The sequence below is a fragment of the Erithacus rubecula genome, assembly GCF_903797595.1.
Source record: "Erithacus rubecula genome assembly, chromosome: 2".
In the NCBI taxonomy this organism is placed as follows: Eukaryota; Metazoa; Chordata; class Aves; order Passeriformes; family Muscicapidae; genus Erithacus; species Erithacus rubecula.
This window is the reverse complement of record NC_136685.1, coordinates 35,436,747-35,449,170: the sequence shown is the minus strand read 5'-3', so window position 1 is coordinate 35,449,170 and position 12,424 is coordinate 35,436,747. Positions and strand designations below refer to the sequence as shown.

Genomic DNA, 12,424 nt, shown 5'->3' with positions numbered 1-12,424 from the left:
TTTGCAGGATGAAACCTGCAAATACTCGTGGATTTATCTTCAGGGGAACAGTATGCATTTATATTGACTTATGAGCTGAATTTATGAATTCATTATATGCCCATCTCATTTTTGCCTAAGTGGAAAGGTGTGTTCTTTCCACTCACTTGGGTAACCCTGTTTGGATTCCTTCACAGTGTAGGGAAGCAGCAGATGTGGAACTGTATTGCTGCTGCCAATACACTTCATCCTGCACAAGGTGCTCTGTGGCATCCTTCTCTCATTAACTGTCCTTAGTATTTCCCAGATGCTTGCATAGTGGATTTTTATGTGCTCACTAATCACCATTTCTGCAAAATGCAGACTTATGGCACGCACACACCAACTGATGAGATTTTCTTTATTCTGTAGGTCTGGTCATGTGCTGTGCAAGGTGGATAGAGGCTTTTTAATGGACAACTCTTGTGGCAGTAGAAGGTGGGGGGCTTGCCAACCTCAAGAAAATGGGCAATTTTATTCAAAACGTGGTCTGAGAGAGAAAAGGAAATAACAGGGAAGATTGTTTGGGACTTTTATGTCTCCAGTGACTCATTGTTTCCAATTTGTGTATATGTACTATTTTTGTAGGCTGCTCATCTATCATTCATATGGCTTGGTGTTTCCAACCTCACTTGTGGAATGCAAGAAAATAGTTAGTGTGTGTTCCATCAGGACAAGACATAACAAGGCAACACAAAGTGCAAGGTTACAATCAACAGGTCCTGTTCTTTAATGAAGCAGAATGGGGCATGTTCTGTGCATCTCCTGTGCATGTCTTATTGCAGACTCAGTCTGTGAACCACTGTTGTAGAAGGTAAAGGTGATATGGCAGGAACTCCTGGAAGGCTAAGTGCATGCTGTAATGTAAAAGAGAAAAATACTCCTTATAGTGATTAGGAAACCAGAAGAATAAAGTGCCATTGATTACCATGGCTGTCATGGGCAGCTGTCTCTTATATCCACACAAACCTTCTAAGAAATATTAAGCATAATTTCTCTTTTTTGATCTTTCTTAGTGCAAGATCTTGATTCGTTTCTTTAATTTATATTTTTCATCTCTTCAGATTGGGGCCTTGATTGCAGACTTTCTCATATCCATCATGACATTTTAGCAGGTCTTGAGTTATGCATCTGCATCCTTTTCCATCCCATTCCCAGGGGAAATCAGTTTCACTATTTATTTATTGGAAAAGCACATAGTAAGAACCTAACCTGAGAATGGATCACATAAATGATACTCAGCCCTTGTTTTTCCTCCCCACTCTTCATCTTGCCTGCCTTGCATTTTTTTTTTTTTTATTTGGAGGAGCTCCTTTTCCTTCTGTGCCTGTGTGTGCCTTTGGTTTCCTCCTCCTCAACATGTTCTTTTGACCATATGAGTAACAACACACTTATATGTGCTTTCCTGTAGTGGCTGAAGTCACTGTTTTGGCAACACCTTCATTTCAATTTAGCATCTCCTGTGCATGTTTTGTCATTATTCTTTTGTGTTGCCGTTTTTCCTCTGAGCAACATATAAAATAAGTGAATTTTCAATTAAACATCATGTATAATTCACCAGAAACTGGAAGTGGCCTTCTTTCTATCCTGCTTTCACTTCTATGCTTGGTTTCAAAGAGCTACTGTAAATAATGGTGGTGTTAGGTCTTCCTCTCAGCAAAGGTTAAAGATTACTTGAACACTATAGCATGCAGAAGTTGCTAGTACTGCTTTTGCAGTTACATTGAACAGTTATGGCTCTTGTCTGCAATTGGTTTTTTTTCTTTAGTTTTAGGCAATGTTAATTCTAAATAAGCTAGAAGGCAGATTTCAACAAAATTGGGAAAGCTTGGTTTATAGATACTGTGCTTTCTTTGGACGACTTGCAGGATAATTTGCTGCTATCACACCCTTGACTCATCTCTAAGAAAATGAAATGATAATTTATAATTGTCCTGATTTCATCATGGTCCTGTGCAGCTGTGTATGCATTTAAATTTCAAAATCTTATGTCCTGTTTTTAGCAAGAATAAATAAATACAGCAGTTTTATGGGTGAAACCTAAAAAAATATTGGTCTCATTCCTCTAATTTTCTTCTAAGCAAATCTTATTCTAAGTAATTATCTGTTTATGAAATACTGTCCCTGCACATTAGTAATAAAATGTTTTGTATATGTGTTTTCCAATTCTTCTGTAAATGATCTCTTGAGCAAGCTTAGCTAAGACCAGTTATGCTTTGATGGCATAGTATTCAATTCATACTGCAAAACTCAAGCCTCTGTATCTTTAGAAGTTTCTAAATTAAATTTATTTTCTGTTTATGAAGTCCTGTGCAGCAAATGAAACCATTTGAAGTTTTAACTCTAGTGTTTTATACTTTGTTCTAGGTTGTTGGAAGGGGAGCCTTTGGTGTGGTCTGCAAGGCGAAATGGCGAGCTAAAGATGTAGCCATTAAACAGATAGAAAGTGAATCTGAAAGAAAAGCCTTCATTGTAGAGGTACAGTATATTTGTTGGAAAATATGAAGTTTGGTAGAGCTTGTTTCCTAAAATTCATGGGTGCATTTAGTGTACTAAAAGCTGTTTTTATCACAAGAAGGATGCTGGCTGGGATACCCAGTTCAGGCCTGGACCCTTGTCTTGCAGAACAGGAGACCTGTCAAAGCACATTGCAGCTTCTTTAGTTTGATTCTCATAAAAACTGAAAAGCAGGAGTGTGGTAGAGACAAGGGCACACAGTTAACGGTTCTTAGATTTAAATAACAGTTGTTAGATTCTGTCCCAGTCTGAAGTCAGGATGTAGCCAGAATACGTACCAGTGCCTTGGAGCTGATTAACACTTCCAGGGGCCACAGCATACATTCACCAGTACAATCAGGTTGATATTTGAGACTATTTCTGAGAATTTTCAGCAGTTCTAATAATTCTGTTTATTTTTTTCTTGTATATAAGTCCATTGCTACCTTAAAGGCAGTCACTGTTTTCATTCAATATCTACTTCTTTAAAAATGTTGAGTATTTCAGATATATTGATAAACTTCCCAAAATCCTTAATATTTTGTAGAATCAAAAATTTAATTTAAATTAGATTTATTGTGACATGCTGCTTAGTATTTATTCAGTTATAACTTAGAATGTTCAGGATACACAAAATACATTAAAAATAAAACTCTTGGATTTAGAACTGTCTCTCGTAAAATGTGACACACTAAACAGCTGGAGAAAGCATGTTTGTAATAAATCTTTCTGTAAATATTTATATATTTTGCATTATGATGGAAAGTTTTTAAGGTTATTAATCTGAGTCTCGTTTAACACTGTGTAGATCTGATCAGTCTCTTGGGATTTTTGTGTTCAAAAGAGATCTGAGTAGCTAATCCCAGAAATGCTTTGGTAATTACTGCTATTCAGGAAACCCTGCACAGTGCAAGCATCAGTTGAAATATTTCATTCTGATTTTTAGATCTTTTGAAGTGTATAGAAAAAATAACATTTGCTCTCCAGACAGCATAAACTATTTCAGCAGTCTGTGTAAAGGGAAAAAAATTCCTTTTGTGCTTGCTACTACTATGTACTGGTAAAAATACCCAATGCAAAATAGTGCAATTTTCAGTACAAATAATAATAGGTTCCTGGAACTATGTCATTTTTATATTAAATTATTTTATAGGGTTGTGGGCTTGAGGTTTTAGAACTTTTTTCCTCTATATTGAGATCAAAATTGAGAGTATGACTTTGATTTTTTTTTTTTAACTTAATCAGGCAATTTTTATTTAGTCCCAAAATTGAAGGCTCCAGGAAGAGCACCAAATCTATAGACATCATAGTTGCATAGTTGTGACTTGAGTGACTTTACAATAGGCTGACAAAAAGACTTTCTTTGAATGTAAATTCTTCAAACTTTCTTTTAAAATACAGTTCCAGTTTGACACAAACCTGATTACATAAATTAAAATGCAAAGAATGACGTAAGTCTTGTAATTCAGAAAATTGCCTTCCAAGTTTATGCAGACATAGAGAGCTGTACTTGCTGTTGTGGTGTTTTATTTATAACTATGAAAATAAAGCATTAGCCTTTTTTTCCCATGGTTTGAAACTGTGATTTGTATTGCAGCTTCGACAACTGTCACGAGTAAACCATCCCAATATTGTCAAGTTGTATGGAGCCTGTCTAAACCCAGTAAGTTATAGCTTATATCAGATAACTAAAGGTGACTAGCTTAACATATGCAAGCATCAAAGCACAGAACATGTATTTCATATTAAAAATGTGTATTTGATATATTTTCATGTTTTAGCCATAATAAGGAAATACACTGATGTGTAGATTGGTTGATATTTTCAGATACTTGTTTTTCCTTTCTACTGCTATGAAAAATAATTTTTTTCAAGAACACTCAAATCTGTTTCACAACACCAGTTATACTTCAGTTTGTCACAATGGCATCTAGTGTATTACATATGTAATTACATTCATATCTACAGTCCTATTAATTGCAAATCAATACAAAAAGGAAATATATTATCAACACACAGTTGTGTCTTGTAAATCAGCTCCTATTTTCATACATGCAGTTCTCAGGATTTGCTTGCTTTCTGTCACAGCTGCAAACGGTCTCACAAATTCTCTAAGTAGAAAAGAGGGTACTGTGACTGGACAGATGTATCCTTAGTTAATTCTTGTAGGAGCTATTTAATTGCTTAAAGTAATGCTTCATCCTTTTTCTTTCTTAGTACTAGTGAAATTCTTCTGGTGTGGTATTTAGCTAAATTTTTTTTCATAAGCCACTAAAGGAATAAAGCAAAGGACAGTGAACTGCAGCTTGAAGACTTTTTTGCTTTTTAAGTCTGAGGAGGAGGGAAGTCATTATTTTGTAACTACCAGTGAGAACTAAGTGTAAACCTGACATTACTTACATGTAAATACATACATTTCAAACTGACTTGATGTGTTTTCTGTTAGCTTAGGTATGGAGGCTTTGTAATTGCTCTCAAAGAACTCTTTCAGTTTACAAAAGCTGTTTTCTGCCTCTGCATTGAAAATATGCCTATTTTTTGTCCTTTCCCCCAAAGGTGTGTCTTGTTATGGAGTATGCTGAAGGAGGTTCTCTGTACAATGGTGAGTATCATTTCAACTTCCTGAAATTAAAGTGCTCGTATTAGGACAAACATCATCTAGACTACAACTTGTTTCATAAGTATGTCTCCATTCTTGGAGCTATTCAGAAGCCACCTGAACACAGTCCAGGGCAACTGGCTGGAGGTGGCCTGCTTGACCTGCTTGGTGGACTTCCAGAGATCTCTTCCAATCTTATGTGGTTCTTTGACATTGTTAAAATAATTTTAAGGAAAAGGGAGTGTGCCTTTTAAAACTTTTTAGTTCACTGATTTGTCCTTGATAGCAGATACTATATTTTATGCAAGTAATTTAAGATTTTCCAGTGGAACATCTGAAAACATTCTTCCATAATTTGTAAGTTCCCAGGGCATTTTTTTAACACAGACTGTACCAGGGATAGCTGAGAACAAGCAACACCTTTCATACTGAATTTTAATAGAAATGATTATGGAAAGCGTACTAAAAAATAGGAAATATTTTGACATTTCTGTTATTTTAACAGTCTGCAGAAGGATATTTTTGGTTGCAGTAATGAGGTGTTGGTGATTACTTAGATTCCATAGAGCTTTCTGACTGGTGTTTTGTTAACTCCATTGTATCTGTTGTAATATGCAATAAAGTTCTTTTTAGTTTGTGCCTTTGTTTTGCAGTACTGCATGGTGCTGAACCTCTGCCTCATTATACTGCTGCACATGCCATGAGTTGGTGTTTACAGTGTTCCCAAGGAGTGGCATATCTCCACAGTATGAAACCAAAGGCTCTAATTCACAGAGACCTGAAACCACCAAAGTAGGTTTATAGTTAATTTTTCAAATTTTCTTACGATTGGTATATAAGATAATTTATAATAATTTTATTGTATTTAAAAGAAATGCCTTTAATTGGTACTAACTTTTGGATGTACTGTATTTCTAATGAAAGCTGTGCATTTGAACCTTCAGTTACAGAATGGTGGTTTATGACATAGAAAATTAACTATTCAGTAACTTTCTTTTAAACTGGAAGAGTACTCTGCTCCTACCCTGCATCGTGAAAGAGGATTTTATTTGGAATAGGGCTTCTAATCAGAGACATTTAAAATCTTCCAATTTTGGAATGGTTGTAATGTTCAGTGAGAGAACATTGTTGGAGGGGGATTGATTGGTTCTAATGTCATGTTTAATCTCTTGCATTAGAGCTCTTTTGCCACATGGCCATCCTCCTTTATCCTCTTCTTCTGCCTGTTCCACTCTGCCTGTCAGAAGCTCCCATCACTTTCAAAACAAAATTTAATGGTTTTCTACCCATTCAGTTTATCTGGCTCATGTTATAGCTTCAGATCTGGCTCCACAGATTAGATAGAAACACATATTTGAGGATCATAGAATTATCGCTTTTTGGTGGTAATCTGTGGTTATTACTGGGTAAAATTATAACATGAAGCCACAATTTAAATCTTTAATTCTTTCTTGTATTCCCCAGTTTTTATTTTGAGAGCTGCTCATTTGTAACTTTGAGTGCTTCCATTTGATTAAATAGTTAGGTTGACTGACATTAGTGGGAGTCTTCATTGTTCTTCTTTTGATAAAATTGTTACAGCCCTTGTTGGTTTTCAGCTGCTGGCGTCTGAAAGTCTACTTTTGTCACTATATGCTTTGTGGTTTACTATGGCTAAAGATATTAATTTAAAATCTAGCATGTAGAAATATTAATAAATTACAACATATATTGAATTGCTTTAAAATATATAATATGTTTGCATTAGACACAAATGACCTTCCATATTTCCCAGATTCTAAAGCAAAGCACTGAGATGCAAAGGCTAAGATATTCACCTATAGTAAAATGATAGTTGTTGGGATTAAAAAAATCAGTGGTTTGTTATCAAGGTATTTTATTCTACATTTTTAATAGACTTTTTTTTCTTTGACAGTTTGCTCTTGGTAGCTGGGGGGACAGTTCTAAAAATCTGTGACTTTGGTACAGCCTGTGATATTCAAACACACATGACCAACAACAAAGGAAGTGCTGCTTGGATGGCACCTGAAGTTTTTGAAGGTAATAAAAATTCTATGGTAATATCACATTTTCTTTATAGGGATGCAGCTGTGAATTAAGGTGATGTAAGAATAAGAGCATCATGTAGTCTTTAAAATAAAGCTTGAAGTAACAACTGAAAGAGTTTTGGCAGAAGTAATATTTTTTTTTTAATCTGTACAAGTTTATATTGTTAAATAGTTGTGCAGGGGTTTGAAGAGCAGCACTGAACCAACTCCCTCATGTTAATATTAGACATTTAATTATGTGAAGATATGGAACCTTTATTTGTCATTGCTGAGATTTACATAAGGAGTACCTTTAGACAGCTGCAGTTCCTTATTTTGCAAGTAAGTAAAATGCAGCCAGAGGGCTCTTTCCCCACAATTTTGCTGTTTCTAAGATTCGTAAATCGTTTCTCTCTTCTGTCATTTAAATACATTGTCATTACTTTCACTCCCCACTCTGATCAGCTTTTAACTTCAGAATTTCCCTGTTAGAGTCTCTAAATTGAACATAATTGCCTTCTTTTTGATCCCCCGCTTTCTTGTAACTCCCATCTTCATCTGCTTTTTGTGTAATCTAGAGTTTTGATGGACTTCCTCTTTTCTACATACTGAGGAACTTGTTAATACCATTTAATTTGTTTAATTAGGAAAACAAGCTATTTCTTGGAGTGTAATTGGGGAAGACTGATGATACTTGATAATTAGATACCTATAATTGCTGCATGATTATCAAAGAAATAATTCTCTAGATATTAAATTGCAGATTAAACACCTTTTAACCTGTCTGTACCTTAATTATCAGTGCAATTTAGCAATGGCCTGGAAAAGTCATCCTCTTGCTTTAGGAAGCAGGTGTCCTTGATTTGATATATTTGGCAAGTGTCTATGTGCAGGGGTGGTTTCTCAGATTCTGGATCCAAGTGGCTTTTTTTGTTTTACTGTCCTTATTCCAGAGACTGTCCATATAGTTTTAGGATTCCTCCCAAACATCGCCTTTGGAACTTTTGTTCTGAAGTTGCCATTTTCTTCCACATATTGCCTAGAGTGCAAGCCCCAGGATTATTTGTTTCATTCTGATGCCTGAAAATTTTCCAGTATTTCATTTTATATTCAAGCACTTCCTCTATTTTTTTAGCCTAGATTTCTTCTTTTCTTAATAGTTGTTTATTATTAAATTAAATTGTATACATAGGAGATTTTTTTTTTTTAGAAATAAGAAATTGAACAATCAGTGTTACAGCTAGATTTTTTGTTCATGAAAAATCTTAATCTGAAATGGATATAAATAGTGTATTGTAGTGGGGATTTACAGTTCCTATCCTAGTTCCTCTGGTGTATGAATCCAGCCAGATAGACCAAAGAAATCTTGTGTTGCAGTTACTGTTGAAAAGCAGCATGATGCCTTCAGTTTGCAGTTGTTTTTATATACTTTTAACTGAAAGCATTTGCTGATATATAAACAAATCATTATAAAAATACAAGTGTCAAGGACAGAATCCAGTTTGATGCATGTTCTACAATGCAACATATCAAATTAGTCTTGAAGCAGTCATTAAATTACTAAGATAACCACTTCTAATGTCAAAATTGCTAAAAATTTCTTTGCCTGTGTTACTGCATTAGAATTCAACAATGGAATAAGGGCTAATATTACTTTGGTGCTATTCTAGTACTAAGTTTTCTGAATGAGAGCAGTAAAGGCATGGAAATCATCAATTGCAGAACATGGTGAAGTAGTTGCTGTGATATTAAATTTTTTCACGCCACTTTGAATATTAGGGCACCTAAAGCCTTGTACAAATCAAATCTACAACAAATCTAAAAACAAAAACAAATCTAAATGAAAATAATATGATATAGATCAGTATGAAGTAAAAGAGAGCAATTTCTATATCAGATCTCCCATTAGAAGAAACTATTTTTGAAAAATTAAAATTGCTTTGGGATAACTGGATAAATTGAGGAATTATTGTGTCTATCCAATCTTAGCTTCTCATATAAGGAAACAATACAGAATACTCTCTCATTAGTTTTGGACTTTCACTTTTCAGAACTTCAGTAGAATATCGTTGCTCAAATAGGGGAGTAGCCCTACTTTTTATAGGCTGCGTGTTGCAGAAGTGCTGTGACTGCTCAGATGAGACTGTCCTGCTTCCCTTAGTGATCTGCCATTGTTTACATGACATTTTTTCCCCCCAGCATCTTTGAAAATAAACTGACTGGTAAAGCTGACTTTGTTTTTCTTCTTCCTACCTTTCGAACTCATTAGCCACATTCAGCTACTTTGATGCAGGTGTAAAGAGTTTTTTGAAATCCACATTCTTAAGAGAGTTTTGTAAAGTCCAAATAAGTGCCTTCATTTAAAGAGGGCTTGTGGTTCGTGCTGCAGCCTGTTTCTTGTGTTTGTCTTGCAAACTGGCTGGGCTGGAAGAACTGGCCAGAGAACAGGCTGCTTGCCTTGCACTGTTTTTCAGAGGTATGGGGGCAGAGGAAGTTGGCTCACAGGTAGTGGATGGAGCCTGTTGCAGCTGTTGCTATATGATGGGTAGTCACATGAAACTAGATTTATTTAATTCCACTGTTACTGAAATGATTTATCTAAACAATGCTTTCTGATTAGGTATGAACAAAAACCAAAAAAAATTTCTTGGCCGCTATATGCCAATTTTAATCCTTTTTTGAAGATAGATGAGCAATCTCCTGTAATTTATATTCACACATTTATTCTCATGTCATTAGCCATTCACATTTCTTATTAGCATTTACATGAGTTATGGTTACAAAGCATACATTCTTTCTTTATAGCCTCTAAACATTTTTATTTATTATTCTATGTCACCTACTTGTCATCAGTGCCTTAGGAGTCTTAGAAATATTGAACTTATGGTCAAAGAATTTTATTTATGTAATGACATTACAAAAAATAAGAATGATAAACCAGGAGGAAATCAGATGATGAAGAATTGAGAACTTTCCTGAATTTATTCCTATGGTAACTTATTAGTTCTTCTGAAGACCTGTAATTAATCAGGAATAATGGGTATGACAGATTTTATCAGCTGGCATGTTTTCATTAAGGTTGGAAGAAGTGAATTGAAGAATATTTAAAGGAAACAAAAATAATCTATTAGATCCTGAATGCAACAGCCTAATAAATTGTGGTTTATGTTATAGAAGAAAACTGATGCATTTTATCACTTCAAAATGACTTCCAAGGATTGAATCCCAGAGAGGGGTATTCTCAGCAGTCATACTATCAAATGATTTCTAACTTAAGTTAGCATGAATTAGCCAGCTTTAGAAAACTGGGTTTTCTCAGCAAAATAAATGTGAATTGAAAGTAAGTATGTAAAGCTATTTTTTATTGGAGCAAGCTGCCCAGGGGAGTGGTGGTGTCACCATCCCTGGAAGCACTGAATAAATGACTCAGCGTGGTACTTAGTGCCATGGTTTAGTTGACATTGTGGTGTTTAGTGAAAGGTTGGATTCAGTGATCTTGGAGCGCTTTATCAACCTCATTCTGTGATCTGCCCAAACTGTATTTCTTTTTCGCATATTACATAGAAAAGAGTCAAATTATCTTGATGGCTTTCTTCCAGGTAGCAATTACAGTGAAAAATGTGACGTTTTCAGTTGGGGTATTATTCTCTGGGAGGTGATCACCCGTAGGAAACCCTTTGATGAGATTGGTGGTCCAGCTTTCCGAATAATGTGGGCAGTTCACAATGGTGAGTCGAAAATACTTTGTTGCATTTGAAATTGTGTATAAGGCCTTTAAATTTGCTGAACACTCTTAACTGTACATCTTTAAATTACTAGTGTTTCTATTTTGTGCTTTATTAAATATGCATTTTTGTCTCAAAGACTAAATAGTTAGAGACTGCCACTTTTGTGTTAGTGTGGATTTCAAGTTACTTGGCTGCTACAGTGCTTGCTACAGTGTAACTGGTGAATGAACAAAGAAGGATGAAGAGCAATGTCCTCATTGTTGCAACACTTCATTTTAAAAGTGATCTGAGAAGAGTGTCTTACTTGACTGAATAATGGTTTGTTAGCTGCATTGTCTTTCTTTTATCTTTTTTTTTTTCAAGAAATGTGTAACTTTAAGTAACTTAACCTGTGCTTAGAAGTTTTAGAAACCATGAAACCTCATCCAAGACCATTAGACATTAAAAAACTTGAATCAAAAGCCAGCTGAATAGTTATACAATAGTTGAAGTAACATGTTATTAAAAATGAATATAAGTCATGAAAAAGTCACACAAAATTGGTAGTTCCAGTGCCTAATAATTTTTCAGGATGTTCTTAGGAGCAAAATCAGCTTTCGAAATACTTTGAGTCTTTTGGGTTTTTTCTTTGTCATTTTTTCTTTTCTTTTTTTTTTTTTTTTTTTCTTGTGAGTACAGCATAACAACCAAAGACTGCTATTACTTGCTTCCCAGTTTGGCCTAGAACTTTATTCTTCAGAAAGAAGTAACGTTTCATTAGCCTTTGTACTATACTGTATGTATTTGGTCAGTGAATGTATTCAAACCTGTACTGAAGGAAAAGTTTATTTTTTTTGACTGTTGCTGTGTAGTGCAAAGGAAATTTTTTTGTCAGTTTTTGTTTGTAAAAGAGAAAATTAAGTACAAGCTAGTTCATCCAGATTACAATTAACTGCATTTTCCTTTCTTTATTTAGCAAAATACTGGAGAGAGACCAGACACTCTCACTTGTTTTAGAGTCTGTTTAAAAAATGTAAGGGTGTTTTCTAATTTCAATTGCAGGTACTCGGCCACCACTGATCAAAAATTTACCTAAACCAATTGAGAGTTTAATGACCCGTTGTTGGTCCAAGGATCCCTCACAACGGCCATCCATGGAGGAAATTGTTAAAATAATGACACACTTGATGCGGGTATAAACATTTATTTAAGTATTTTAATAATTTTTTAAACTATTAAGCTGGGAAATTGATTTACGAAAGGTATGCCATTTATCCCCCTCCAAAGTTGGGGTTACATGTTTTCTTTTGCCTCTCTCTTTTTGACAAAAATTATCAAAATTATTGTAGTAGAGAAAGAAAATAATTCGTATTTTATTTATACATATATATATATACCCACCCTCTTTGGAGAGGTAAAATAACTCATAGTAGATTCGAGAAAATAAAGTTATAGCTGTATTGAATGTATTAAATTATTAATAATAATTACATTAATTTATCTTCTAAATAAGTTATTCTAAGTATAATATCAAATTTACACTTATAAATTATGAGATATTATTTAAATAATTTTAA

At 34.5% G+C, this 12,424-nt stretch overlaps 1 protein-coding gene across 6 annotated transcripts in view; it reads left to right on the top strand.

Annotated features, from left to right (window-relative positions):
• MAP3K7 (mitogen-activated protein kinase kinase kinase 7) overlaps positions 1-12,424 on the top strand; it is a 46,417-nt gene that overhangs the window by 8,693 nt on the left and 25,300 nt on the right. For all 6 annotated transcript variants that reach the window (XM_079297946.1, XM_079297945.1, XM_079297944.1 and 3 more), the window contains exons 2-8: positions 2,386-2,496; positions 4,112-4,177; positions 5,071-5,116; positions 5,767-5,905; positions 7,029-7,153; positions 10,740-10,868; positions 11,910-12,040. In XM_079297946.1, the coding sequence (XP_079154072.1) occupies positions 2,386-2,496; positions 4,112-4,177; positions 5,071-5,116; positions 5,767-5,905; positions 7,029-7,153; positions 10,740-10,868; positions 11,910-12,040 (747 nt within the window). The remainder of the gene's footprint in view (positions 1-2,385; positions 2,497-4,111; positions 4,178-5,070; positions 5,117-5,766; positions 5,906-7,028; positions 7,154-10,739; positions 10,869-11,909; positions 12,041-12,424) is intronic.